This window comes from Trachemys scripta, chromosome 10 (assembly GCF_013100865.1).
Source record: "Trachemys scripta elegans isolate TJP31775 chromosome 10, CAS_Tse_1.0, whole genome shotgun sequence".
In the NCBI taxonomy this organism is placed as follows: domain Eukaryota; kingdom Metazoa; phylum Chordata; order Testudines; family Emydidae; genus Trachemys; species Trachemys scripta.
Window position 1 is genome coordinate 14,976,512 of NC_048307.1, and position 25,107 is coordinate 15,001,618.

At 45.5% G+C, this 25,107-nt stretch overlaps 1 protein-coding gene across 2 annotated transcripts in view; it reads left to right on the top strand.

Annotated features, from left to right (window-relative positions):
* Positions 1–21,013, top strand: part of TECPR1 (tectonin beta-propeller repeat containing 1) — a 38,976-nt gene extending 17,963 nt beyond the window's left edge. For both annotated transcript variants that reach the window (XM_034783723.1, XM_034783724.1), the window contains 17 exons: positions 203–348; positions 2,003–2,532; positions 3,534–3,679; positions 4,669–4,824; positions 5,453–5,602; positions 6,428–6,585; positions 8,242–8,369; positions 8,661–8,763; positions 9,497–9,593; positions 10,062–10,141; positions 10,657–10,713; positions 12,883–13,057; positions 15,320–15,455; positions 16,287–16,379; positions 17,249–17,355; positions 17,805–17,924; positions 18,891–21,013. In XM_034783723.1, coding sequence (XP_034639614.1) covers positions 203–348; positions 2,003–2,532; positions 3,534–3,679; positions 4,669–4,824; positions 5,453–5,602; positions 6,428–6,585; positions 8,242–8,369; positions 8,661–8,763; positions 9,497–9,593; positions 10,062–10,141; positions 10,657–10,713; positions 12,883–13,057; positions 15,320–15,455; positions 16,287–16,379; positions 17,249–17,355; positions 17,805–17,924; positions 18,891–19,094 — 2,586 coding nt within the window. In that variant the 3' untranslated portion in view covers positions 19,095–21,013. The remainder of the gene's footprint in view (positions 1–202; positions 349–2,002; positions 2,533–3,533; positions 3,680–4,668; positions 4,825–5,452; positions 5,603–6,427; positions 6,586–8,241; positions 8,370–8,660; positions 8,764–9,496; positions 9,594–10,061; positions 10,142–10,656; positions 10,714–12,882; positions 13,058–15,319; positions 15,456–16,286; positions 16,380–17,248; positions 17,356–17,804; positions 17,925–18,890) is intronic.
* Positions 21,014–25,107: the final 4,094 nt, after the last annotated feature.

Here is a 25,107-nt window from a genome sequence, read left to right on the forward strand (position 1 = left end):
AACCGTACACAGGAGGGATGCGCTGCATCTAAAATACCAGCACTAGAGACGAACCCAAAGAAAACCCCTGATTCAGGAAAGACTCTTGCCCTCAACTGCCCTCTTCTCACTCCCCTGTTGTAGCTGCTGCCCATCTGCTTTCCATGCCATTCATCCCCTTAGGACACACAGACATTCCCATCAAGGCCCCTTTCTCCCCTAGGTCTGGGGAATCGGCTGCGAGGATCGAGCAGTTTATTTCCGGCAAGGCGTCACACCGAGCGAGCTCAGCGGGAAGACATGGAAGGCGATTGTATCGGTCAGAGAGAGTGACAGGTCTCAGACCGGCAGCTCGACCAGTCTGCTCAGGTAGCTAATAAAGTGACCAAAACTCCTAAAGGCCATCAGATTTTGGTGCTGCCAGGGCATTATGAGGAGTATTTCTGTGAACACAATCCATCCAGTTTGTTCAAGGCCCCTCACTGTGACCTTGAACAAACCCCACACGTGGCTCCTGCTTCTCGCCAGGTGCTGAAGTCCATTTATTTGGGTTTTTTTTCCCATTTAAAATGCAACTGTGAGCAGCAAATTCTTCTTCTCTGGGGAGAGAGGTAATGTTCTGACTTGAGAATTCAGTGCAGCCTGGCAGTAAAGTGAGCTGAGCTGGGATTTGCCATCAGATTCCAGGGTCCAGTCTATAATAGATGAAATGTTACCTGCCGGATATCCTGGAGGTGTTTACTCCACTTAACAATTATCCTCCTCTTGGGTGTCATTTGTGTGGCATCTTGCCACTTTCTTTCCCAGAGAGAATAAACAAATGGCTCCCTGGTGTGAGTTGGCCCATCGGCCATGCAGAACATGCTGGGAACACTGCGAGAAGCCCCGTGCTAAACCCTAGGAATCAGAACGTCTTGTGATGCTGAACAGAAACTATCTGCAGTTGAGAATGAATCCAATGTTGATAGGCTCTATTATTATTATTTATTTGTACTAGTAGTACCTGGGAGCCCCAGGCCCCCATTGTCCTAGGCAAACACAGAACAAAAAGGCAGCGCTTGCAGTCTGAGAATAAGACGACAACAGATGGATGCAGTCAGAGGGGGAGCACAAGGAACCAATCTTGCTGCAGTCTTGTCTAGACAGACACAGGGTGGGGGAAAGGTTAGCACACACAAGCAGAGTGAACAGTGTAATGGCAGCAAACATCATGTTAATACCAGGATTCCTTTTAGTTTGCCGGGGGAGGGGGGAGTTAGGAGGGGATCGGCTAAATAGAAAGAACAGGGAATGGAGGCGAGGGTTGTGGGCGGGGAGGCAGCTATGGAGTAAATCTGAGATGAAGGTGGCAGGGAGCTGAAGCAAACAGCCGATCCGCACAGGTCACAGAATGTCCGCCCATTCTGTAGTCCTGACTGGAACGTCCAAAGGTCTCTGCTTTGCCTGCTCTTCTTCCAAAGGGCTGGAGTCTCTAGCTGGGTTCTCTCTGTACCTCTCCTCCAAGGCCACATGGAGAAGACAGGAGGCACTACATGGGTCCTACTACCCCTAGAAGGTGTGTGGGGTCTCCTCTGCACTGTTCTGGGGCCAAGGGGGCATTGGGAGGAAGAAAGGGGCCTGGCTGGACCCCCTATTTTACCCCCACCCCTCCCAAATGCAGCAGTCCCTGCTTTGGCTGCTTCTGTTCCTACCAGTTGGAATCTAAAAAGAGTCCTGCTCAGCATTTGTAAACCAAGAGACAGGGCATTGGGGTGTTAACACTTGGGGTATTCTGGAGAGTTCTGTGCAGCCAACCCTACAGGCTGTCATAAAAGGATTTCTCAGCATGGCCTGCAAAGCCATGTGTTGGGCTCTCTTCCCTTGGGGATGAAGTTAAGCTTTTACCATAAAAGCTCTGCTTTGTATCTGCTGGATACTGTGTAGCCATCTCTGTCTGTCTTTCTCTGCTCTTTTCTATGGCTGTGTGCCAGTTGATAATTTGGGGACTGGTGGCTGATTAGGTACTTGTCTGTTTGTCCCCAAGCGCTGGCTGTTTCTTCAGTGACGACGTTAGGGAGCAAATGAATTTGATCGTTCAGAGCGATGCAGACATTTCCTCTGATACCGAGAGCCCACAGATACAGCCAAACCTTGCCGACGCGCCCCTGTCAGGTGCCACAGCTAGCGTCAATGGTAACAACTTGGGAAGCCAGTCAGCAGAAGCGAGTGCAAACTTGACTGTGGATCCTCCGGACTCTGCTCCTGAAGAAGCCAGCCCTGCTTCAGACAATGGCGAGAAGGCTGGTCTCGACAATCCCCAGTCTTCTGCTGACCAGGATCCGCATCCTGCAGAACTGCAGTGGACAAACATTGACTTAAAGGAGGCCCATAAAAAGCCTCTGCTCTCCGCCAGCACCTTCCCGGAGACATCCAGCCTGTCTTCCCTTGGCATGTTCTCAGTTGGAGTCGAAGAACATTATGGAGCTGATGAGCATCCGTTGTGGGCCTGGGTGTGTGGGGGAGGCTGCCTGGTGGATTCACACAGCTCGCTGAAATGGTTCACTCTTCAGTCAGGTACTGTCAGCTCAGCGTAGCTGGGCCTTGATCCCCACTCACGGCCTAATGATGCTGCCATAATAAGATACCGTGCTTTATTTATTTAATTATTTATTTATTTATTTTTAAAGCATGTCCTTATCTCAGAATAATCCCTCCTTCTTCCACCCACTCTCTTATGTAGTATCCTGCATGCCAGTTAGCTGTTACCCTCCCTTCTGGGGTGAAGAGTATTTCCTGTTGTGCGTATCTAGCTGTAAATCACTTTATGAACATAGTTAGTTACTATTTCTCTGCATGTTTGGCAGAAATGTTACACAGGAAATAATCCAGTTTGTCGGAACTCCACACACCTGTTTAGCTCTCCATTGCGTTGAAACTAGAGCTCAGGATAAAACGGCTCCTGGGTGTGATTGAAAACTCGTGAAAATCAAGTTGTAGAGGGAGCCTGTTTAGAGACAAATAACACAGTGCCCTGCTGGTACCATAGTCCTTGTGATCCGAGGATGAGATATACACTATCGTAAGCTTTTCTAATGGCAAGAGGAATTGAAAGGTGGTTTTCTGAATGGGAGCCCAGCCTTGACTCCTGGAGGGATTAGAACAGGGAGGCTTTTGAAAAAAGTGAAATATGGTCAAATTTCCAAATAAGCTGGTTGTCAAATTAATGAGAGTGTGGCATCCCAATACTTAGCCTTGTCTTACTGGTCATCTCAGCTCTGTATCAGAATCTGTAGAGCCTATGGTCATCTCCTAGGACTATACCGGTGCTGCTTTAGTGGAGGGATATACAGAGGAGTTTATGATAAGTCTTTCAATCCATTTTCTATGCACCATTTGCAGTATTCTCACTGGCCTTTTGGTAATGCCACTGGGACTAGTGTGTTCATGCAACAGTGGTGTTAGACCAGAGGTGTTTGCCCCAGTGTTTTTGAAGTGGCAGATTGTGTCTTGAGCATCTAATACGTCACAGAATTGAGTTTAAAGCTCACTTGTTCATCACGTTGGTTCTGCTCTAGGTCTGTTATCCTCTGTGCAGTCTCTTTCCCTGTCTATCAGTCCAGCGCAGACAGCAGCGTGGCGAAAGCAGATTTTCCAGCAGCTCAGTGAAAGGACCAAGCGGGAACTGGAGAACTTTAGACACTATGAACAAGCTATTGAGCAGGTAAGTGAAAGTCCTCCTGTTTCCTTCCCTTTAACTCTGATCATGATTTAACATCTGTCAGGATTGGGTATCCGTGATGGTACTGTCCAGTGTATGGCCTGCAGCCTACTGTAATCAAGCATTGTATCCTTGCCCCCGTTCACATTTGTCCATTACCACAGCTCTTAGAGTAGCTTTTCCCAAGCACTCCAATTGGAAACCCTAGTAGCCATTAAACCTCTGGCACCGCTGCTCTTGTAGAAAAGTTCCAGCTAGTACTATGCAAAAAGAACACTGGCTGACTGTTGCACTTGTTCCTGAGTATGCTGAAATCCCTAATCCAGGACGCCTTTAAATTGTGTTAGATGCATGTGAGTTACTGTACTACACAAATTCAGGGCCTTCTGTTTGCATGAATATCCTTATTACTTGGACTTCAATAAATGAGTGAGCTTGTTCTGTATGAACACCAGGGGGCATAGCACAGCTTCCATAAGTAGTGCTTATAATGTCAAGAACATCTGAATAACCGGATTTCTAGTTAATATTTCCCTTTGATTATCACACAGAATTTCCTTGGGCTCTTCTTAGATTTCATTCAGGATTTTGGCCCCTCCTTTTCTAAGACTTGAGTTATCCTATATCACCTGTTTAAAGTATTAAAATAAAATTAGTTTTAATATAGAACAGTTTGGTGTATGCACTTTCAATCAGTTTTAGTAGATGATTATGTTAAAAGCACTTAAATGCTAGAAACACTGTTTCTAACTCTAACCCCAGTTAGAAACAACCTGCTGTATTTTCCCAAGTCAGAGAATCTCTCTGTGATTTTGAACTCTCTGAAGGGGGCATCTCACTTCCCTGCCATAGAGTTTTGTTAGCCTTCATCTGATCACATTATCTTCTGCTTGTCTCAAAGCAGAAGATAGAAAGAACGAGCAGAAATTTTGGGAGGGAGGGGGTCAAGAAAGCTCTTTGCAGCTCCTTGTAACCTTGTGTTTCTGCCACAGTCTGTCTGGGTGAAAACGGGGACCTTACAGTGGTGGAGAAGCTGGAAGCCTCATAAATGGACAGACGTGCGAGTGGCACTGGAGCAGTTCACTGGGAACGACGGCATGCGAGACAGCATTCTGTTCATCTATTACATGTATCATGAGGAGAAGAAGGTGCATTCGAGTAGTGCGGTGCAGTGCTGGTGTCCCATTTGACAAGAGGAAAACCATGGGGATGGGCATTGTGATACAGGGTTTCTCGTCTAGGTCACTACTTCCAATCTGGCCCAGGCCAGTAGCAAATGAAGGTCTTTTCTCTCTGGTGGCTATCTCAGGGTCCTGTTAGAAATAATCCCGCTCTCAATGGGCAAGCTACTACCAGGCTGACACCAATTAGCCATCTTGTTGACAGCCCAAAGACTGAATGGTCATGGAGAAAGCGTCTGATGAAGTGGGCATTCACCCACGAAAGCTTATGCTCCAATACGTCTGTTAGTCTTAAAGGTGCCACAGGACCCTCTGTTGCTTTTTATGGAGAAAGAACCAACCTTTGATGCCTAGCAAGGGAGCCCTCTGAGGTAGAGTTGACACACACTGGCAGAATGATGTAGAGGGGGTAGATAGGACCAGTCATCCAGGGCTGTAAGTCTAACCCCGTTTCACGAGCACTCCCAAGCAGAATGTTAGTTCTTCTGCCATCCTTACCAGGGACCATTTGTGCAAGGTCTCCCTATTGTGCTGGCAATGGGGGAGGCTTAATGGGAGTTTGCCTTGTTCACCAATGCCCTTTGTATTGTGCCAGTACATCCACGTGTTCCTGAACGAAGTCACCATTCTGGTTGAAGTTCTGAATGATGCCAAACACTCCTTCGCTCTCTACACGCCCGAGAGGACAAAGCAGCGGTGGCCAATTCGTCTAGCAGCCGCCACGGAACAAGAAATGCATGACTGGGTAACTCTGCCAACTTTCTAACACAGTCTGGTTACTTCCTTAAACCCTCGTTTGTGTAAGATTTGAGTATCAGGTTTGCAACCTCTGGACTCTTTGGCTATGTCTGCATTAGCAAACAGATTGGGAAGGGATTCCACTGGTGCAACAAAAATTCAGCCCAAGTTTACTTGACATCATAGTGAAAACACCTACAGCTGCATGTCATCTCTAGGGCTCGTGCCAGTGTGACCAGTGGTGCAGCTGACCCCATGATCACTCTTGTGGGATTTTTGTCCCCTCTAAAATCCCCTACTGTGGACAAGGCCACAGGAACTGTGGCAGGATTAACTCAGCCCTACCCTTCTTTGGAGGCAGATAAATGGAGTTGTGTGTGATGGGCAGGGCTACAAGCATTCCAACCGTCTTAACTACTAAGGTGTGCTCAGCTCTGTGTAAGATATTCTACTTCTTATAAAGAGCTTAAACCAGTGGGACAAAACTTTCATTCACTGTTGTGCATTGAGCTGTCTTCTATCCACCTGATTGCGTCTCTATGGCATACAAATGGCTGCATTTCAGCAGTGGTGAGAGGGAAGGAGGGAGGTGTGTGCGTACAGAGACATTGTGAAGCACTCTGGGGATCCTGAAAGATAGCAATGAATCCATGTTGATAGCAATGAATCTTGACACCTTTGATCTGAACTCTGCCTTTTACAAATCTCCAAGGTGGACTAGCAATGAGGATAACCTCCTTTCACTAGCACTAGATGACCTACGTTAAGGAAAAACCCTTGTTCACACCATGAAATGCACCTCCTCGCTCTTTGTTCCTTCCTTATATCGTAGCTGGCTTTGCTGAGCATGTCCTGCTGCGAAAGCAGACGGATTCAAGGCCCTCCCTCCCACCAGGCCATCTGGTCTGTTACCTGCAAAGGAGACGTCTTTGTCAGCGAGCCAAGTCCTGAATTAGAGGCCACACCACATCTGATGCCATGTGACCAAATGTAAGAAGGTTTTAAAATTCCCCTCACTATTGTGCATTTCAAGCAGCCAGAATTTTCTTTAATTCCATGTTAGAAGTTATGCGGTCTGTTGTGTGGAACGCATTGTGTGCTGTAGATGTCAGCCAAAGACGACGAGAGACATGGAGTTGCCTTCATTTTCATAAGTGAGATGAAGAAGTTTCCTCAGGCTACATTTTGATGTTCACATGCTCAAGCTGCATGTTACGAGCCAGATCTTGCAAGGTTTCCTGTCTGATTTCATTGGGATGACCTGTAAGACTTGCAGGGTTGGGTGCTAAATTCTCCTACACAAATTAGTGGGTGGCATTTTAGAGTAAATGAAACATTCCATTCATTAGGGCTGAGATTTGAATAGCACCCAAGTGAGGGAATTCCGAATCCCCCATGCAGTGGCAGTAGATGCTCTCTAGTGAGGATAGCAGCTGGGTTTCTATTCTAAGCATGACACTGCAGCCCCGACCACTGTAGTCCAAAAGCAAAGAGGCCCTTAATCTGCCTCAAAATTGGCAGGTTAAGGGCCAAGAAGAATTTTTGCTACTATTTGGAAGTGACTTGCACAAAGTGTTTCTGAATTATGAACCCCTAAAAATCCCTTGGGTACGTCAACAGTGCAGCTGGGCAGGGTGATTCCCAGTGTGGGTAGACAGACTGGCACTAGCTCAGCTCCAGCTAGCACGCTAAAAATAGCAGTGTGGCGAGAGATTGCAGCATGGACGGCGGCTCAGGGTAGCTGCTGGAGTCCAAGCCCGCCTGATCCCTTGGGTCAGAGCTCAGGTAGCTAGCAGTGCTGTTCTAGCCTGCTAGCTTGAGCAGAGCTAGCAGGAGTCTATCTACCCTGGCTGGGAATCATACCTCCCAGCTGCAGTGTAGACATACCCTCAGAGTCCTAATGGTGGAAGGGAGAGGTGGGTGGGGCTCCTCTGAGGCCATAAAGCTTGCCAGGTTGTTGGTGCCCTTATCTACTCCTGCACACTTCCTGATCTGTAAAAGCAGGTCTTCTTTTCTACTCCCCCAGACTCCCCACTGGCATGTTCCTCTACAGTCCCTTTGCCTTCCCTAGACACACACACCACACTCTGCAGGGTCCCCAGGAAGGGATTTCCCTCTGCTGTGCACCTCCTCATATCTGCAGACCTGGGGGTCCGTCTTGAGTAAGAGGAAAATAAGACTCTGCTCCTGCAGAAGGTGAGGGAATCCCCTCTGGCCTCCTGCCTTTCCCCGGTCCCGCATTAGGACCATCAATCCTAAGACGAAGTGACCGCTGAGGGCGAATAGCCACAGCTACCGAGTGAAAATCCCCACCGGTGTATCATAGCTAACCGTTCAAAACAAACGCAATGGATCAAATTGGGAAATTCAAAGTTAAACTTACACGTAAATGAGGCGTTTGACAGGCTACAAACTCGCAGCTGAGGTAGCCAAGCTGCCTCCACCCACTGACAGTAGTCAGTCAAAAGGAACATTCTTAACTGGCATCAATCGCCTTCCCCACCGGTTGGACAGTGGCCCAATGAGCTAGTGACTGAACTGGCCTCCTACCGCCTCTAAGTCAGGGCTGAGGCGCAGGGCAGGGAACACGTGCTGTTACTGACTCCACTATGGAGTTCATGTAAAATGTTCTCTCTCTCCCTGCAGGTTTTGGCGTCAGATTGGAGGGCATCTCCGCCTGATAGAGTGTAATAGCCATGGCATAGTATGGGGCATAGGTTACGATCACACGGCCTGGGTTTATACTGGAGGATACGGAGGCGGCTTCATTCAAGGTAATGACACACATTTATTCTACATTCCCTGGGCAACCTCCTACGTGATACCAGCAGAACAAAAAATTTCAATCCCCCATCTTTGTATTGTGTCTAGTCTGTAGAATGAGGTGATGGGCATGTTCCCTCTCTGCAAGGGAAGCAAGCTGTGCATTTTAGCTTTGTATCTTTGGCTCAAAAATGAGCAATAAAAAGTGCATAAATGTGCTACCTGGCAAAATTTTAAACTATAGCAACTTTCTTCTTTAACATTTAACTTGGCTTTTAATCCGAGTGATTTATTGCCTGCAGGATTGGCCAGCAGTGCTGATAATATTTACATGCAATCAGATGTGAAATGTGTTTATATCTATGAGAACCAGCGGTGGAATCCAGTCACAGGATATAGTAACAGGCAAGTGTGTGTGTTTATAATGGTCAAGGGAAATGTCAGGGTATTTTTAAACTTTTATTTCACGTGCTGTCTCTAACATTTAGTGTTAAATTGAGATGGAAGGCGCATGGGCTTTGAGAGGCTAGATTTGTCAATATTCATTAAGGGATGCCTTTGTAGTCTCAGTCCTGCAATGCGTTGCACACCAGCACACCCCTGGGAAGGCACAAAACCTACCTGCAAGCAATGCATTGCGGGATTAAGGTAATAGATCGTAAGCTCTTCAAGTCAGAAACCATGTCTTCCTGGGTGTTGCGGAGTGCTAAGCACAACAGGTCCCTGATCCTGAGTGGGGCTGCTGGATGCTGCATTTAATAACAATATTTAATAATCATCTAAAGACATTGGGGTCTAGTGAAATGGAAGTCAATAAATCTCTTGTTGGTGGGTAGGAAAGGTTTTTCCACCAACCTTTGAAAAGCGGCAGCATTCTCAAGATTCACCCTCCTGGTTTTTAAATGCAAAATAGTCGGTTTTTTGAGATCTTTGATCAGTGTTTGGCAGGCAACTGAGCTGCAGAGCAAACCTGTTTCATTTCAGTCCCTTCTTCAAGAGAGTCTAGTGATTGAAGACAGTGGTGTGTGTGTGTGTGTGTGTGTGTGGACGTGGGAAATACTAGGCAGAGGTGAAGAGCTTTATCTTTTATCCTTCTCTTACTGTCACTTATTCTTTATTCCTTGTACTTGTGTTGCAGAGGGCTGCCCACAGACAGGTACATGTGGAGTGACGCGTCTGGCTTACAAGAATGTACAAAAGTTAACACAAAGCCTCCATCCCCGCAGTGGTCTTGGGTAAATTTTGTCTTGAAATTATTTTTTTTCTATTTTTTATTTTAAAATAATAACGGATGGCCTACTTGCTTGGGCACAGAATGGAGGTGTCAGAAGACCTGGGTTCCATTCCTGGCTCTACCACTGACCTGCTGTGTCACTTTAACCTCAGGTTTCCTCATCGGTACAATGGAGATGATCTTCCCTACATCCTAGGGATGCTGAGAGGATTGATTGTGTCCCTCCCCCAGCACCCAATCCAATTCCTCTTTGGCTCCTTTGTGAATCCCACCCTGAATGTTTTTAAAGTCCTTGGGGACCCAAGATGGAAGGTGTTCTCAACAGGCAAAGTTGTAATATAAATATTATCAGATCATTCCATACAAGCAATTACAATACAAAGGGTGCAGAAGAAGAGGTGAAAGGTGATCTCCCGGCTGTGCTTTCCTTTCTGTTGTGCTCCTGTTCATATTATCCTTCTGACTCTAGGTGTCTGACTGGTATATTGATTTTAACATTTCCGGTGGAACTGATCGGGAAGGCTGGCAGTATGCAGCGGACTTTCCAGCGTAAGGAGTTACCTTCTTGTACCTAATAAACTTGGCATGGCCCTGCCAGGCTAACACCTGATTGGCTACAACCACACTGCAAGCAATTATTAAACCTAGTTGATTTGCACTTCAGCTTTTCTTTAATGGTGGCATCTGTGCCTTGATTTCCCCTTTTGCAAAATGAGGGTGAGAGAGCTGCTGACAATCAGTGTTGAGTACTTTATCGATTTGAAGCATTACTGGCCATGGTATTTGGGGAGGAGGGGTGAAAAATAAGTCCCACACACAGCAAAATAAGGGCTTGCCAGTATTCTAAAGCGGCCAGGGGGTGTCCAGGGTACATAGTTATTTTCAGTTGCAAGCCTATGCCTGGTATCCTCACAACACTATGTAGTGTGAGGGGGAGCTTTTTACAGAACAGTTGCATGGAAAATAACGCTGGGCTGAAGCAGAGTTAGCGCTGACAGGCTGTTGCTGAAATGAGGTATTTCCAAGTCCTCTCAAACTTGCATTAAACCACGTATCTTTGGCAGATCCTACCATGGCCACAAGACGATGAAGGATTTCGTACGGCGAAGACGCTGGGCCAGGTAAGGGATTAAGTTATAGATATAAAGTTTAGAATTCAGACATGCTCGTTTCTTAAGAGCAAGCTGTTTAGTCCCTTAAATATCTCTCCGTTAACAAAGGGCAACAGCACTGAAACCGGCACTGAAGAACCCATCTCCAGCAGGGCAGCCCTTGGCTTTAGCAACCACTTAAATTGCATTTTTCACTCCCAGCCTTTGCACACAAGTGTCCCAACGTTTCCATTGTGACTGTGTGAGATCTTTAGGTAAAAGCCCTCTGGTCACAGTTCATATCGAGGATCCTGTCACAGGACAGATCGCCCCAAGTATCCCCTCATGGACTGCAGTTCTACAGGCAGCCTGCCTCAGTATCCCCCTTCAAGGGGCTTCTTCAAAAACTCAAACCCTTGTGTCCATTCATAGCCCTTTTCGGTTCTGGTTTACTAAATAAACAAAAAATTCAAAATAAAGCCCTTGTGAGCCATTTATCCCCTTATTAGGACATGCTCGGGCCTTCCCTACCATAGTCTCTCTTCTTTCACCCAGCAGCCTCTGTACTCTAGTCTCCCTGAGCATCCTTCACTTACTGCTGCTCGTTACAGGGGACTCAGCTAAACCCCGTTCAGATGTGCCTTAGTAACTAGGGTTGGCTGGGCCCATGCCTCTAGCCCTTAAAGGGGCAGACCACCCTTTTATAGCTCCCTCTATAAATGGTGGTTAAATGATTAGGAGATGTTGTTAAAGAGTCCGGCAAGCCAGTAGGTTGCTTGTAACCATTTATAACACATGCATCTTATGCTTAGATTGCAGGCCCTTAGGGCAATGACTGTCTTTTTGTTCTGTTTGTACAGCACCTAGCACAACAGTTTATGACTGGGGCTCCTAGGTGCTACAATCCACGTAGGGCTTTAACCCTCTTATAGATGGAGTCCTAATATAACTCTAACGAGCACCACCTAGTTACTAGGCAACTGATGACTTCCCAGCCAGGCTTTACTGTAATTGGATGGAACCAGAAAAGACCAAACCATCCCTGTATCGTGCCTTGAGCAGGAAGCCCCCTGCACCCTGCTCTTTCTCTAGGGAACCTGGGGCAATTCTGAATCACTCTAGTTTTCCTCCTGCACTTTCTTGTGCTAAGCTATCCAACACCTGCACTAATGAGGCGCTACGAGCCTACAAATTAAAGACTTCAATGTTTGGTGCTTGTTTTGTAGCTGCAGAGCCAACGTTTTAGGCCTCGAGCATCTCTTCCTCCCGCTCAGCGAGGCCCTGGGGCCACAAACCGTTCTGCTGTATGTCCTGTAACAAATTGAATCCAAATGAATTAAGTGCTGATGCCAAATATAACAACTGACGCAAGTTGAGAAAAGCCTTGAGCCCAAACGTTTCCGACTTTCAGTTGCACAAATTAAAATTGAAAACAAATAGGGGATTGCTTAGGGGTAGATCCTGGATTTATGGGTTGGAGGAGAGAAATTCCCTGTGTTCTCAGGCTGGGTGCAGGTAGACATTCTGCCTGTGGAGTCTAATGCATCCTCCCTAATCGCAGTGCTACTTATTTCTCTACGGACACTAGAGCAATGTAGCTTTCTGTAATGGCCCATTAAGAGAGAACCTTTTTCTGTACTGCTTTAATGGAAGGCTGCCAACTCTTAGCCAACAACATGCCTCCCTCCCTCGGGATGCTCTGTGTTATCTTCAGACAGTCCCCTCCTGAATCAAGTCCAGATGTCACTCCCATTGCCAGTACAGAGGAGGGAATGGACCAGCTACAGAGTTCTGCTCTCAGTAATGTATTCCCCCACGAACATGATGGAATGCTCTTCTTTATCCTGAAGTTCTAGGCTAGGTTTAGACCGGTAGGAAGCAAAGTGGAGCACAGCACAGACTTCTAAGAGGGCCTGTTTTTTCTTTATTAAGTTGCTCTTGAAAAAGAAACCCTGATAAACGTTATCCTATGTCTAGTGCTTCAGAACTCAACCTCGAAACACAAACCTGGTTGGTGTCAACCCACTCTCAAACTGAAAATATTAGTTGCAGGGTGTATCTGGTTTCCATAGTACCCATTTAATGAAAGGATTTGGGGCCTTCCCCCGCCCCTATGTTTGAGTTATTCTGTCAGCATGGGCACAGACTCACTCACAGGAAGTGCGTGCTCCTAAAGGGTTGTGGGGTTTTTCTCTTTAGAAAATGTAAAATAATCACCAACGGACCCTGGCTGGAAGTGCCTCCCATCACCCTCTGGGACATCGCCATAATCCCTAGTTCGGCGGCAGACAAAGAAGAATCGATAGCACTCTGGGCAGTTAGCGACAAGGGAGATGTGCTGTGCAGACTCGGAGTAACGCAGCAAAATCCAGCTGTAAGACTTTCTCCTTACTGCCTCTCTCATACAAGTGTCATTTAAAGTGCATGTGTGCACATGTACATGCTGTGCCCCCTCAAATCACTGGTTTTGTCTCTCGTGTAAACCCCCATTAGTCCCTCAGCCTTCTTTTCCTGCTCCACCCCCCCCTGAGGCAGTATACTCATGCTGCCTCCTGTGCTTGACACAGGATATCTCCATTAATTATTGTTATTATTATTATTATTAGGAGAGCTATCTCCTAGAACTGGAAGGGACCTTGAAAGGTCATTGAGTCCAGCCCCCTGCCTTCACTAGCAGGACCAAATACTGACTTTGCCCCAGATCCCTAAGTGGCCCCCTCAAGGATTGAACTCACAACCCTGGGTTTAGCAGGGTTTAGCAAGGCCAATGCTCAAACCGCTGAGCTATCCCTCCCCCTATGTCTCCCTAACACCTCTTTCCTCTACTTCCCCTTCAGTCACTGAGGGGTCTGCTCCTTCTCCTCAAATTATTGGTAGCATGCCCATCTGACTTAGATATTAAGCTGCTCAGGGCAGGAACCTGGCCAAGCTATAGCCCCCATATAGAGCCCACTGAAGTCAATGGGAGCCTTTCCATTAACTTCAGTGGGCTTTGTATTGGGCTGTGTGTTTTTTATAAGGAGCCATGTAGATCTGTTGTGCCTAGTATACTTAATACTAGGTTCACATTTACCTACAGACTATAATAGAGATTGCAAAACAGTAACCTCCATCCACTAACGTACTTAGGCATGTGAATCATCCCTGTAATAGCAGCTGCCTCCCAAGTGTCCCCTCCTGGCTAGGGGTACCTCAGTTTCCCTCTTTTTCAGGGCACCTTAATAAACTCCACAGACAGGTTAGTGCTGGAGATGTGGATTAGCCCTCTAGCCACCTCACAAACAAACTTAACCCTTGTGGGGGGGTAACAAAAAAACAACTAAGTCGTCCCAGCAAACAAAAAGATAGAACAACCTTTTCTTCAGCCTACCCCTGGGCTGTGTTTCCAGCCCCTTTCGAGCTACCATTGAGTCTTTCCCCTGCTCTGGTATAGAAAAACTCAGCCTCTAGCCTGATTTCTCCTGGAGTAATGTTCTCCTGCAGCCTCTCTGGTTCAGTGCCTTCCCTGGCACAGAGCAGCCAGCCTGACCAGTCCCTGTGGTTCTGCTCCCAGACTGATCTCTGCCCCTTAATAAGGCTCAGGAGTCCATTAAAGCATCAGTTGAGTCCCTGAACCAGACCTCCCCTCTGGCTCTATAGCAAGGCCAGCTGCCCTCTATTAGGCCTGATTGTGAGGCTCTTAATGGGGAACAGGTGGGCTGGGCCAGCACCCTCTTGGGTTATAGCTGGGCTGCACCCCATTGGAGGCAGCATATAGGATAGGTGTAGCTATAGACAACAGTGAAAAGCAGGCTGTGTCCCCACTGCAGCATATAGCTATAGATGACAGAGAAAGGCTCTGGCAAGGGGGAAACCATGGGGAAAGGGTCTGGCAGCAGGGAGGACATAGGACCCCACCTCTGACACTAAAAATCACAACGTAGATGTGGGAAGCACTGCTTGGGTGTGTAGAGAGCCATGTGGGGTACATAGCCTAAGGTTCTGGTGTCCTTTTATTCCCCTAAGCTATTCATACCTGGGCAGGGGATGGAGGGTGCCATGTATGTACCCCACATACTGCCGTAAGAAGTGTGCAGCATAGACCTATCCTTAAAGGGCCCAGTCCACCCTGTGACACTCCCTTTGACTTCAGAAGGATGCTTGCATGTCTAAATGTGTAAGTGTTTTACAGGATTGGGGCCAAATGTGCACAATTTTTGCACAAGTCATATCTAGAGCTTGTAGAATGTTTCCTTTTATTTTTTTTAATATAAATTTAAATGTAGACATCTCGAAACTTTGGAAAAACCAGTATTAAAAAATTTTTGAAAAAATTGTTCACTAATATGTTTCCTGTTTTTTCTACCAGTTCTATTTCAGGAGTTGTACTGTTAGGTACACCTAAAGACATAATGCGCTTATAGAAAAGTCCCATAGAATTGAACGGAAGATTACATCCCTGCTCTAGCATAATCTAAACAAACCAGGGAAAGGGCTTTGTCTGTTAAGTCATATAGGGTTCTATAAAAATTACTGTTCAGAACCAGTTGCATTCTGTAGGATTTTTCCCGTCAGGTGCTGATCGCCAGCAGGCGCGCTGTGTCATTCAGTTCTGCAACAGGTGCGAGTTCTCAAGCTGCTATTTGTCATTCACTAGGGAACATCATGGCTTCACGTGGGAACAGATCAGCCCTTCATGTCGGTCTCGATTGGGGCATTCCACCAAGTCTGGGCTGTTGCCAGAGATGGCTCTACCTTCTACCGGGGTTCAGTGTCTCCAAAAAAACCTGCAGGTGAGTGCTGGGGAACAGAGCAGGTCTTCTCGCAGCAAGAATGTAGTGAGCTGAACAAGCACAGGACGGAGACATTTCAGTGTCACCACTGCAAAGAGTGTGAGGCTGATGCAAAGTAAACAGCCTCCTCCTCACTTATATTAACATGGGTTAGGATGCTTTTAAAAGTTAGTTAATGTTTGCAAGACCTTGAGATGAGTTTCTTTTTGTTAGCAATGTATCTGGGTAACTTCTTGGAAGCCCAAGAGAAGTTTTACCAGCCTTGTCCACAAGGAAATGCCATTTCACAGGGGTCAGCAACATTCCTCCTTAAATTCTCCAGGCCAAACTCTCTTGAGAAGGTCAGGGTAGAAACCATCTAGCATTAAACACACCTCAATATGGAAAATACTGAGTTGGGAAAGGAGATGGAAAATATTGCTTTATATGAAGTGGGTTCCCACTCTACTTTAACCATTCTATGCCTCAGTTTCCCCATCTATAAAATGAGAATAATGATACTGACCTCCTTTGAAATCTACCAATGAAAAGTGCTATATAAGAGCTAGGTATTCTCACTGTGTGTAATTCAAATGGAGAGGATTAGTGCTTTGGGTGTGCTTGACTTTGAGACCAGCACTTTTCATGTCAGCGGGTCATGTTATTGTATAGACAGAAGGGCTGGAAGGCTTCTTGGTTCCCTCTGCTGTGAGTCACCATGCCTTGCGTAGCTAGGTATTTCTTATGCTCCTACCCCCATGGTGTCTGAACACACAGCTTTCTTTGGCCTATTACAATACTCTCGTTACTGCTGTTTTCTCAATGCCTCGTTCATTTATTTCCAACTTTCAGGAGACTGTTGGTACCATATTCCTTCACCTCCAAAACAAAAGTTAAAACAAGTCTCAGTAGGACGGACATCTATGTTGGCGGTGGATAAAAATGGTGAGTTTTAAATGACAAGGCCTCAGAAATGAACCAGAGATCTGACTGCTTTAAAACAAGATTCTGGGCCCCCTCCTCCACCAGTGTAAATTGGCATTGCTCCATTGAAGTTAGTGGAGCTATGTTGGTCTACACCGCCTGAGCATCTGTTCCTCTGTGTGTTTAGAGGGAATAGTTTGGCCTTGGCACAGTAATGGACTGGGTGAGGTAATCACTGCCTGACTCCTAGGATTGTATTGGACGTAGCTATTGCCATAGAGAATATGGACACAGCATCTGTAACTTTTTTTAATATTCGTTGGATTGTCACAAAGAAGAAAATTACATCTCTCACTGCACCTGAGGAGATTTGCCAGAAACCCAAAAGCAGGCAAATCTGCAGGAAGAATGCCTTGCAGTGAACCATGCCCATCATCCATAGCAAACAAACTGGTGCATCATCATTAGATAAAATTTAAAGGGTCCTTTCACAAAAGAAACAAGCCTTTAACTCTGCAGTGTCCTGTCTGAGAGAACTCCTTTTCCATGTTGCATTACTTCTATAACATCCATGGTGTGCATGGATCTTTGTAAATCTATAATGCATGGTCCTTTCCCCAAGGAGCTTTACAAATTAGGGAGTGCACCATTATTCAGGAAGGTCAAAATAGGGTAAATAGAGAATATTAAGTTCCACACACTAGTGAAAAGTGTAACAGGATTCCATAGAAGATAAGGAAGCATTAACTGCTGATCTCTTATGAGGTTTAATTAAACAGTGCAGAGTTCATGGCTTTAATGCAGTGGGCTCATCCTACGCGAGCAGAACTCCCGAACTCTGTCTAAAAGACCATCCTTCCCTTCATAGGATTTAATTGATCTATTTATAGGTAATCTCTGGTACCGTCAGGGAATCACACCAAGCTACCCTCAAGGATCCAGTTGGGACCATGTTTCAAATAATATCCGTAAAGTTTCTGTGGGACCCCTGGATCAGGTATGTGTTTAACTTTGCATTTCACTAGTTATGAATGACCTAGTTAAATCATCAGTAAACACTGGTTTCTGCTCCTATTTCCCTCATAAGACAGTGATTCACATGCTGGCATCCTGACAACCTGAAAATTAACTCTGTGAAATGGTAACACAGACTCCTGCTGTCCCACTGAAACTATGCAAACAGCATGTATTGTAAATCTTCCTTGTTAAATCTCAGTGGGAATGTTTTCACTGCTAATCTGCACGCCTGGGTCTCATTTGTGCAGGGATGTTTGGGTTTCTCTTTGCCCAAATTGGAGCTGTTTTGCTCCAAGCAAGGTCACTGCATCCAGTCATTGGAACTGTTTGTGTGATTGAACTGGGTACTGTCATGGTTTTCATTTAGGGGAAGAGAGCAATGTGTGAAACACATTTTACACACTCTCTCTCTCTCTCTCTCTCTTTAAGGTTTGGGTGATAGCTGACAAAGTGCAGGGAAGTCACAGCCTAAGTTGCGGGACAGTTTGTCATCGAACAGGAGTCCAACCATTGGAACCGAAAGGCCTCTCATGGGACTACGGCATTGGGGTGAGTGCTGGGGGCACAGAATTGCTCAGTTATAGGTGGTTGGGCACTGTCTATCGAGGAAGATACACTCCTTGTCTCAGCAGGCTCCTTCAAAATTTTGGATAGCTGCTCATCTCCTTGTGGAAGGCAGGAAACTGGTCTTGTACCCTGTACTCTGAAATGGGAGCATTCCTTGTCTTGACTATGGAGACATTTCCATGTCAAGTGATACATCTGAAGACACTATGTGTCTTTTTTTTTAAATTAATGAAGTATGTTATGCAATTACTATATAGAACAGTGCATCATTTACATTATACTAATCTTTAAACTAGTGTTGGTTTTTAGTTTGAGAGCTTTGGACACAAAATTAAACTCTTTAATGAAGACTTCAGTGACACTGTTAAAATATGTAGTTAACTGATTAGCCAAATGAAATATAATACAGCAGTTAACATGGCAGCATTTTAAAAAGTAAAGCTTCTCCGTGGTCTGTGCATGATTATCCTCCATTGTCATGAGGCTGCACTACTCTCTGCTGCAGTGTTTGAAGTGTAGATATTTAAACCGTCTCGCTGAAATCCTAGCCCCTTTGAAGTCGATGGCAAAATTCCGACTTCAGTGCGGACAGGATTTCACCCAATCCCCATTATGCAGAATACTAAATCCTTGTCCGGGCCTGCTCCTTTCCTTGAGCATGCGTCTTATCCATTTTAGATGCTCTAACCAGAACATCCAGGAGATGGGAGTCATGGGGATTTGAGCCCCTGCAGTATGTGGACCAGGCAGGTATGCACCCAGCTCCCTCTGGGAGTTGCACATACTAGGAGGTCAGGGTTTTATAAGGAGTCCTTTTTCTGAGCTGACGTAGGGGGGGACTAACCCCCTGGCAGGGAATTAAGAATAAATAGCGTAAAAACCTTCCTGTAAACAAAGCTCTGAATCAAATTGTGATGTTTCTTTTAAATATATTAAAATCTCCTGTAGGGTGGATGGGAGCACATTACAGTCAGAGGAAATGCAACTGAAGCTCCTAAGGCTGCTTTACATGAGACCTCTGAAGAGCATTCAGCAAACCCAGCGGATCTAGAAGATGGGGAGAATGGAGGAAAAGGAAACGGAAACCATTCTAAAACCACCTTGATGGTTAACGAAGGGCAAGAACTAGACAGAAACACCGTTAATTGTTAGTATTTGCTGTTCTCTGTACACTGGCTGCTGCTTGTTTCCCAAGCAATTTAAAGAAAAACAAACTGTAGGACACATCAAACTCAACCCATTTCTGCTCAGAAAAAAAGGCCGCCTGATAAAACTAATGCATTTTATAGAACTGGAATTTGCAATATGGGCATTTTAATCTTTAATTTATTCTTGTACTACTAAGTTAATAGACTATGACTTGATAGAACTGACACAGTTTTGACAAGAGAGACAAGGTGCTGTTTGGAGCCGCAGGAATAGCCCTGACCCCTATTTAAAGCTGCTACACAAACTGTGTGAATGTGACTATCTTTACAGACTCATTTATTTTTCTGTAGAAGTCTTTAATTCCCTTCCCTACATCCCTTAACACTCACTCATCTTATATGCCACTCTCCAGTTTTAGTATTGCTCATCTTTGGGCAGGGAGGAGGATTTTAAAAATTGTATCAATATATAGTTGATTACTGTACAGAGAGCTCTAGTCACTGCACTAGTGTAAAATCTAGGGGCTTGACCCTGCAAACACTTATGTACATGCTTAACTTTGCTCATGTGAGTCAGCCCATTGACTTCAATGCTACCCTCGCATTGAGCGGGGATTACTTGCATCAATAATGTTCCATGTGAGTACAAGTGTTTGTGTGCGGGACTGGAGCGGAGGGACTACACATTACTAAGGGCCAATTTCTGGTACCCATTCTCATGCTGAGTAGTATCTTATTTCACAAGTGCTCCCATTGGCATCAGCGGAACTCTTGTGGAAGAGGGTCCTAATCTCTCAGTAGGGGTGGCAGCATCTGCTTCTACATGTATCAGATATGAGGTGGAAAAATCATCTTTTTAGCCTCACATTCAGCTCATCCTCCAATGGCTCACAACTCATGCTTTGTCCAAGTCTCTTCGAGCAAGAGACTGGAAAAAGTTCTGTGCCTAATTCCAGCTTCATAGTGGTAGAGAGCTACAGTCACTCCAGTGAAGTCAGTGTAGACTAGCATGCACTCAGAATGGGGCTTTGCTGTTAGTTTGTACTAAGTGATCTGTGCTGAATATATTTCTGGCTCTTCTCCTAGTGAGTTAACACCTTAGTGTACATTATTCCTCAAAAGAGAAGATCTAGTTCTGTCCTGCTTTAAAATTGTAGTTAATCCTAGATTCTCCTCTGAACGTCTCCTATTTTAAAGCCCAATGCTGTGTGGTGCCAATCACCTCCTGCAAGGTTCGTTCAACTCCTGTTGGTTTCAGGAGGGCACTCCACACCTTACAGGATCAGGCTTTATCCATTGTAGCTTAGAGAGGTTTTCACTGAGGGGCTAATCTTGCACACTTCGATTCGATGGGAATGTTAAGAGCAGGCTCACACCCCGAGTTTCTTAATGGTAGCACTGCAAGTTTACATTCTTTTTCCCTATATTGTGTGTGATTGTATATGGAGGTATTTTTATATAAATTGAATAGCAGTGTGGCATGGTCTCACGTACTGTATTTGTAGAAGTAACTATTGCCTGTATTTAATATATATATATTTGATATTTTAATGCCAAGACACTGTTTATGTCCAAATGTGAAAAAGATTCTTAAAGATGCTACTGTCTAACCTATTGAACTTTCCAATATGTGATTATAGTTTTTTTTATTGATTTTTACATCTGTGGTGTTCCAGGTGTCAGTGACATTATTTGCATTCATCCCTATAAATACTAGGTTACACACACTTCTATAAGTTACACAGCAATTGTTCCAAATAAGCATCATTAGTGTACTCTTAGGCTTGCTTTTTCTCTGCACTAACACATAATCTATGTCAGAAGGTCAACTTATATTTTCCTTTTGAATATCCAATGTTTACATCGCCAATGCAAGAGTTACATATTCTACTAACTGAGTCAATAAAATACAGGCTCATGTAATCATGCATTTTCTCCTTTTTTTTCCCCCGTCACCGCCAACCCCATTTTGTCTGTTGTACAACAAAAAGCTGTTTAAGGGAACATATGCAAAATATAAAATCTATATTTGAGCACCAAATCTCTGTCCACTGAAAGTCGTCTTAAAGTAGAAAGTGACAGATGGAATTAAAATGTACATCAGCCCCAGAACTATGGGATAACATGACTGAAATTAATTGAAGGTTGAAATGGATTTTGAAAAATAAAGTTCAACTGTCAGAAAAAAGGCTCCCGTTGTGAAATCCCCTTGAATTTGTCCAAGAGAAACTCTTGTCACTAGCTACTATTTTGAAACTGGGGTAGCTACTTGCCTTAAGCTACAATGCTAACACTACTGGAAGAAATAAAATACCCTAGCAGTTTTGTTCAGTGAGAAGCAGGTCATAGCTGACAGCAGGGCAGTATTTACTGAGGGAAGGCATACCCTTCATATCTGATCTCTGTACCACTAGCTACCTGATACTGCATTTACTGTTAAAGGTTATGCAGTATTGCCAAATGCTTTAATAACTTGTAATAATGCCCCTTTATTTACGCTAAGATTTGAATCCAGACACTGATACGCTGTCTTGGCAGCTAAAATGCTGTCTGTCCCACTCCATAAAAAAGTCCTACAGAGAAGGATTTTAAAGTACACAGAATACTGCTGTGGGAATCTCTATTGTAAGGTACTGGTCACTGAGGAGCTTAAAAACCCCTGCAAGATTTATTAGACCCCCTTAGTGTCTGTCACTCACTATTACTTCTCTCACTTTCATTACTGTGCCTAGACAGATTCAGCAAAGCACTTAAACACACACTTAAGTGCTTTGCTGAATCGGGGCCTATATAAACAGTCAAGAGAGCTTTTAAGAAATGGGACCAGGATCCACTACAACTAAACTGTCTGTAAATCTAGGCATAGCAAGAAAACTAGAGAGCCAGGTACATAGCATCACCCTTTGTTGTCTTCCATAACTCAGTGTACTAGCCAGGCTATCTCTCCAGACCAGAACCCCAGGAACTAAGGTAACTCCACCCATTTAAAGTGCCTTTTACATGACATCTGAACTTGAATTGTAAGTTGGTGCTTGCATAACTCTTCCCTTGTGTGTTTAAGGGGGATTAGACTCTGTTAGTGGCCCAAATTAAATTATTTTGAGGTTCTAAGAACATTAAAGGCAGCTTTGTTCCTGCTAAAGTGCTGTTTAGCAATGTGGGGCCTGGTCTCTGTAAGAGATGCAGAGAATATTTCAGAAGTGTATGGAGAGTCACTACTGAAGAAGTAGCAGCAGCAATGTTTGAAAGGTAGGAAGTTGGGTCCATTTTTCCCCGGGCCACAAAGAATCCTACCAGAGGGGACTCACCAAAAAAAGCTGCCCAGAGACCTCCTTGGTGAGTTCCCCCTGATGACTGTGGGAGGGTCTGAGCCTGTGCCTCAGTGGTTCTGGCCAGAGTCCTTGACAGCCAGACTACCAGGGCCTCCACCCAGCCATAGCTGCCTCCAGGATCCCTGCAGCAGGTAAGACTGTGCAAAGCAGGTACCATGGCCCCAAAACGTGCACTGGGCCCAGGGATGGTGTCATGCAACTCCCCCATCCCCCTTTCATTTAAAACAAGAGTTGTACAAAAACTAGTTGACCCAGAGAGACAGGCACAAATGGCTGCCGTGTTGCTCCTGTCATGCACTTCAACATTTACTCAAACAATCCAGTATTTACATTGCAATTAAAGTATTTAAAAATGTTTCTGACCTTCATTAGCCTTTCCAGGTTGGCAGCTTCCCAGCTGCTGCAGCTATTTTCCTCCTAAGCCAGCTTTCTCCAGCTGACATCGGGGTCACTAGAATTCATTTTGGGCGGTGGGGCAAGGGAAAAGACAAAATCCTGAACATACTTATCTGTACCTGTTACATATTGGAAGCATTTGCTAAAGTGATCTGGACCTTACCATTGCTTGTCATGTAGGCAGATGAGAGCCTTCAGTCTAATTCACTTTGGGCCAGTGGCTGGTTAGCACTTTGCTTGCAACAATGACTTTAAATGCCAGACCAAGGCTCTGGGCCCACAGGGACCTGGGTTTTTAAAACCAAAATAGCAGGAAGGTTGTCTCATTATTTAGACTTGTCCCAGAGTGCTCACCACGGGTAGTACTTCCTCCTAGTTGCGCTGGAGAACAGCTCTCTTCCAAGTCTAACAGTTGCCCTGGTGGGCTCTCAACGCACTGTCCTCCTGCTTACCCCCTCTCTCACTTCAAGGGTTTCAGCTTTATCTTTGTAACTCATCCCTCCAGCCAAACTATGTGGTTTCTCCTTCCAGGCTATAAAGTCTTACTGGACCTGTTCTCAACCTTTCCAGACTACTGTACCCCTTTCAGGAGGCTGATTTGTCTCACGTACCCCAAATTTCACCTCACTTAAAAACTACTTGCTTACAAAATCAGACATAAAAATACAAAAGTGTCACAGGACACGATTACTGAAAAATTGCTTACTTTCTCTTTTTTTTTTTTAAACCATATAATTATAAAATCAATTGGAATATAAATATTGTACTTCCATGTCACTGTGATACCTGAGCGTGTTTTTCACTTGTGAGCCTTGTCTGAAGCCTGAGCCGCAGGCGGTGGGGCTGAAGCATGTAACTTAGTTTTACGGGGGCCCCCTGTGGTGTGGGGACCCAGACAATTGCCCGGCTTGCCACCCCCTAATGCCAGCTCTGCACTTGCAATCCCCCTAAACCCATCACATGACCTCCCTGGGCACTGAAACTCCCAGGTTGAGAAACACCATTCTACATGAGTTGAGTACGCTCTGGAAGAACTCTGCATACCAGCAGGTTGAGAACCACTAGTCCAGGCTATGCCACTCCATCACTGGCGGGTAGGGGAACCCAGGGCCATCTCCTACTCCACATTCAGCCCAGGGACCCTGCAGCACCCAGCCAAGGTCTGCTCAGGCCCCAACCTTGCTGCTCTCTCCCTTGGCTGCTGTCTATGCCACCTCCCACCTGGGTTGCCAACCCTTCAGGATTGTCCTAGAGTCTCCAGGAATTAAAGCTTAATCTTTAGTTAAAGACTATGTCATGTGATGAAACCTCCAGGAATATGTCCAACCAAAATTGGCAACTCTACCTCCCACAGACTTTCTTCTCTACCCTGCTCTTTCCTGGGTATGCCCTTCACGAGGGCCATGCTCCCAGGGACTCTATGCTTTCCCTGGGTGCCCTCCTGCCTTCTCTAATGCAGACGAGGATGGTGACAGACTTCCTCACTGCAGCCATTGCTGTTGCCAGCCCACACCTGCTCAGCTGAGCATCAGCTTTGGCTCAGGAGTTACCTCTATGGCCTAATCCCCGCCTGTGTGGCCGATCACACTCACTGGCTCTTCCTTCACCCTTTCAGGGCTGGTGTGGGCGGATACCTCATCACACTTGTGCTTATGCATATTCAGCAGTTCTGGGCTTTACTCCCCAAGTCTGTTGCTCGGAGAGGTACATATGATTTGCCATACCAGACCACTGAACCATCAAGTCTGAAATGCCACCTCTTGGCCAGGATTGTCCTGGAGTCTCCAGGCATTAAAGATTATGTCATGTGATGAAACCGCCAGGAAAACATCCAACCAAAACTGGCAACCCTACGGTCTCTGGGGTGATATCCTGACACCACTGAAATCAATGGGAGTTTTGCCACTGATGTCAGTGGGGCCAGGATTTCACCCCTGCTTCACAAGGGGTAGGGATGCATACATGCAGCGTGTGTTTGGAAAGTCACTTGTTATTTGGGGAAAATAGTTTTAAGCAGCTGATCTTGCTGGGCAAATCCTCTATCAAAAATGAATATTAGTAGGTCTGCCTTAGAAGAGTCTGAATCACTGCAAAGAGGCCTCCCCTATGGAGGCTGCCCATGCACAAGAGGTGACCTCAACTGGTCTCAGATTTGAAGTCTACAGTTTGCCCTCGAGGCTACAGGCTGCCCCACTTCCACACGCTTATCCGCTGTAGTGCTGGCTCCTTTCCTTCTGCTTCATCAGGCAAAAAAAAACGTGAAAGCCCCTCAGCACCAAGCAGATTTCC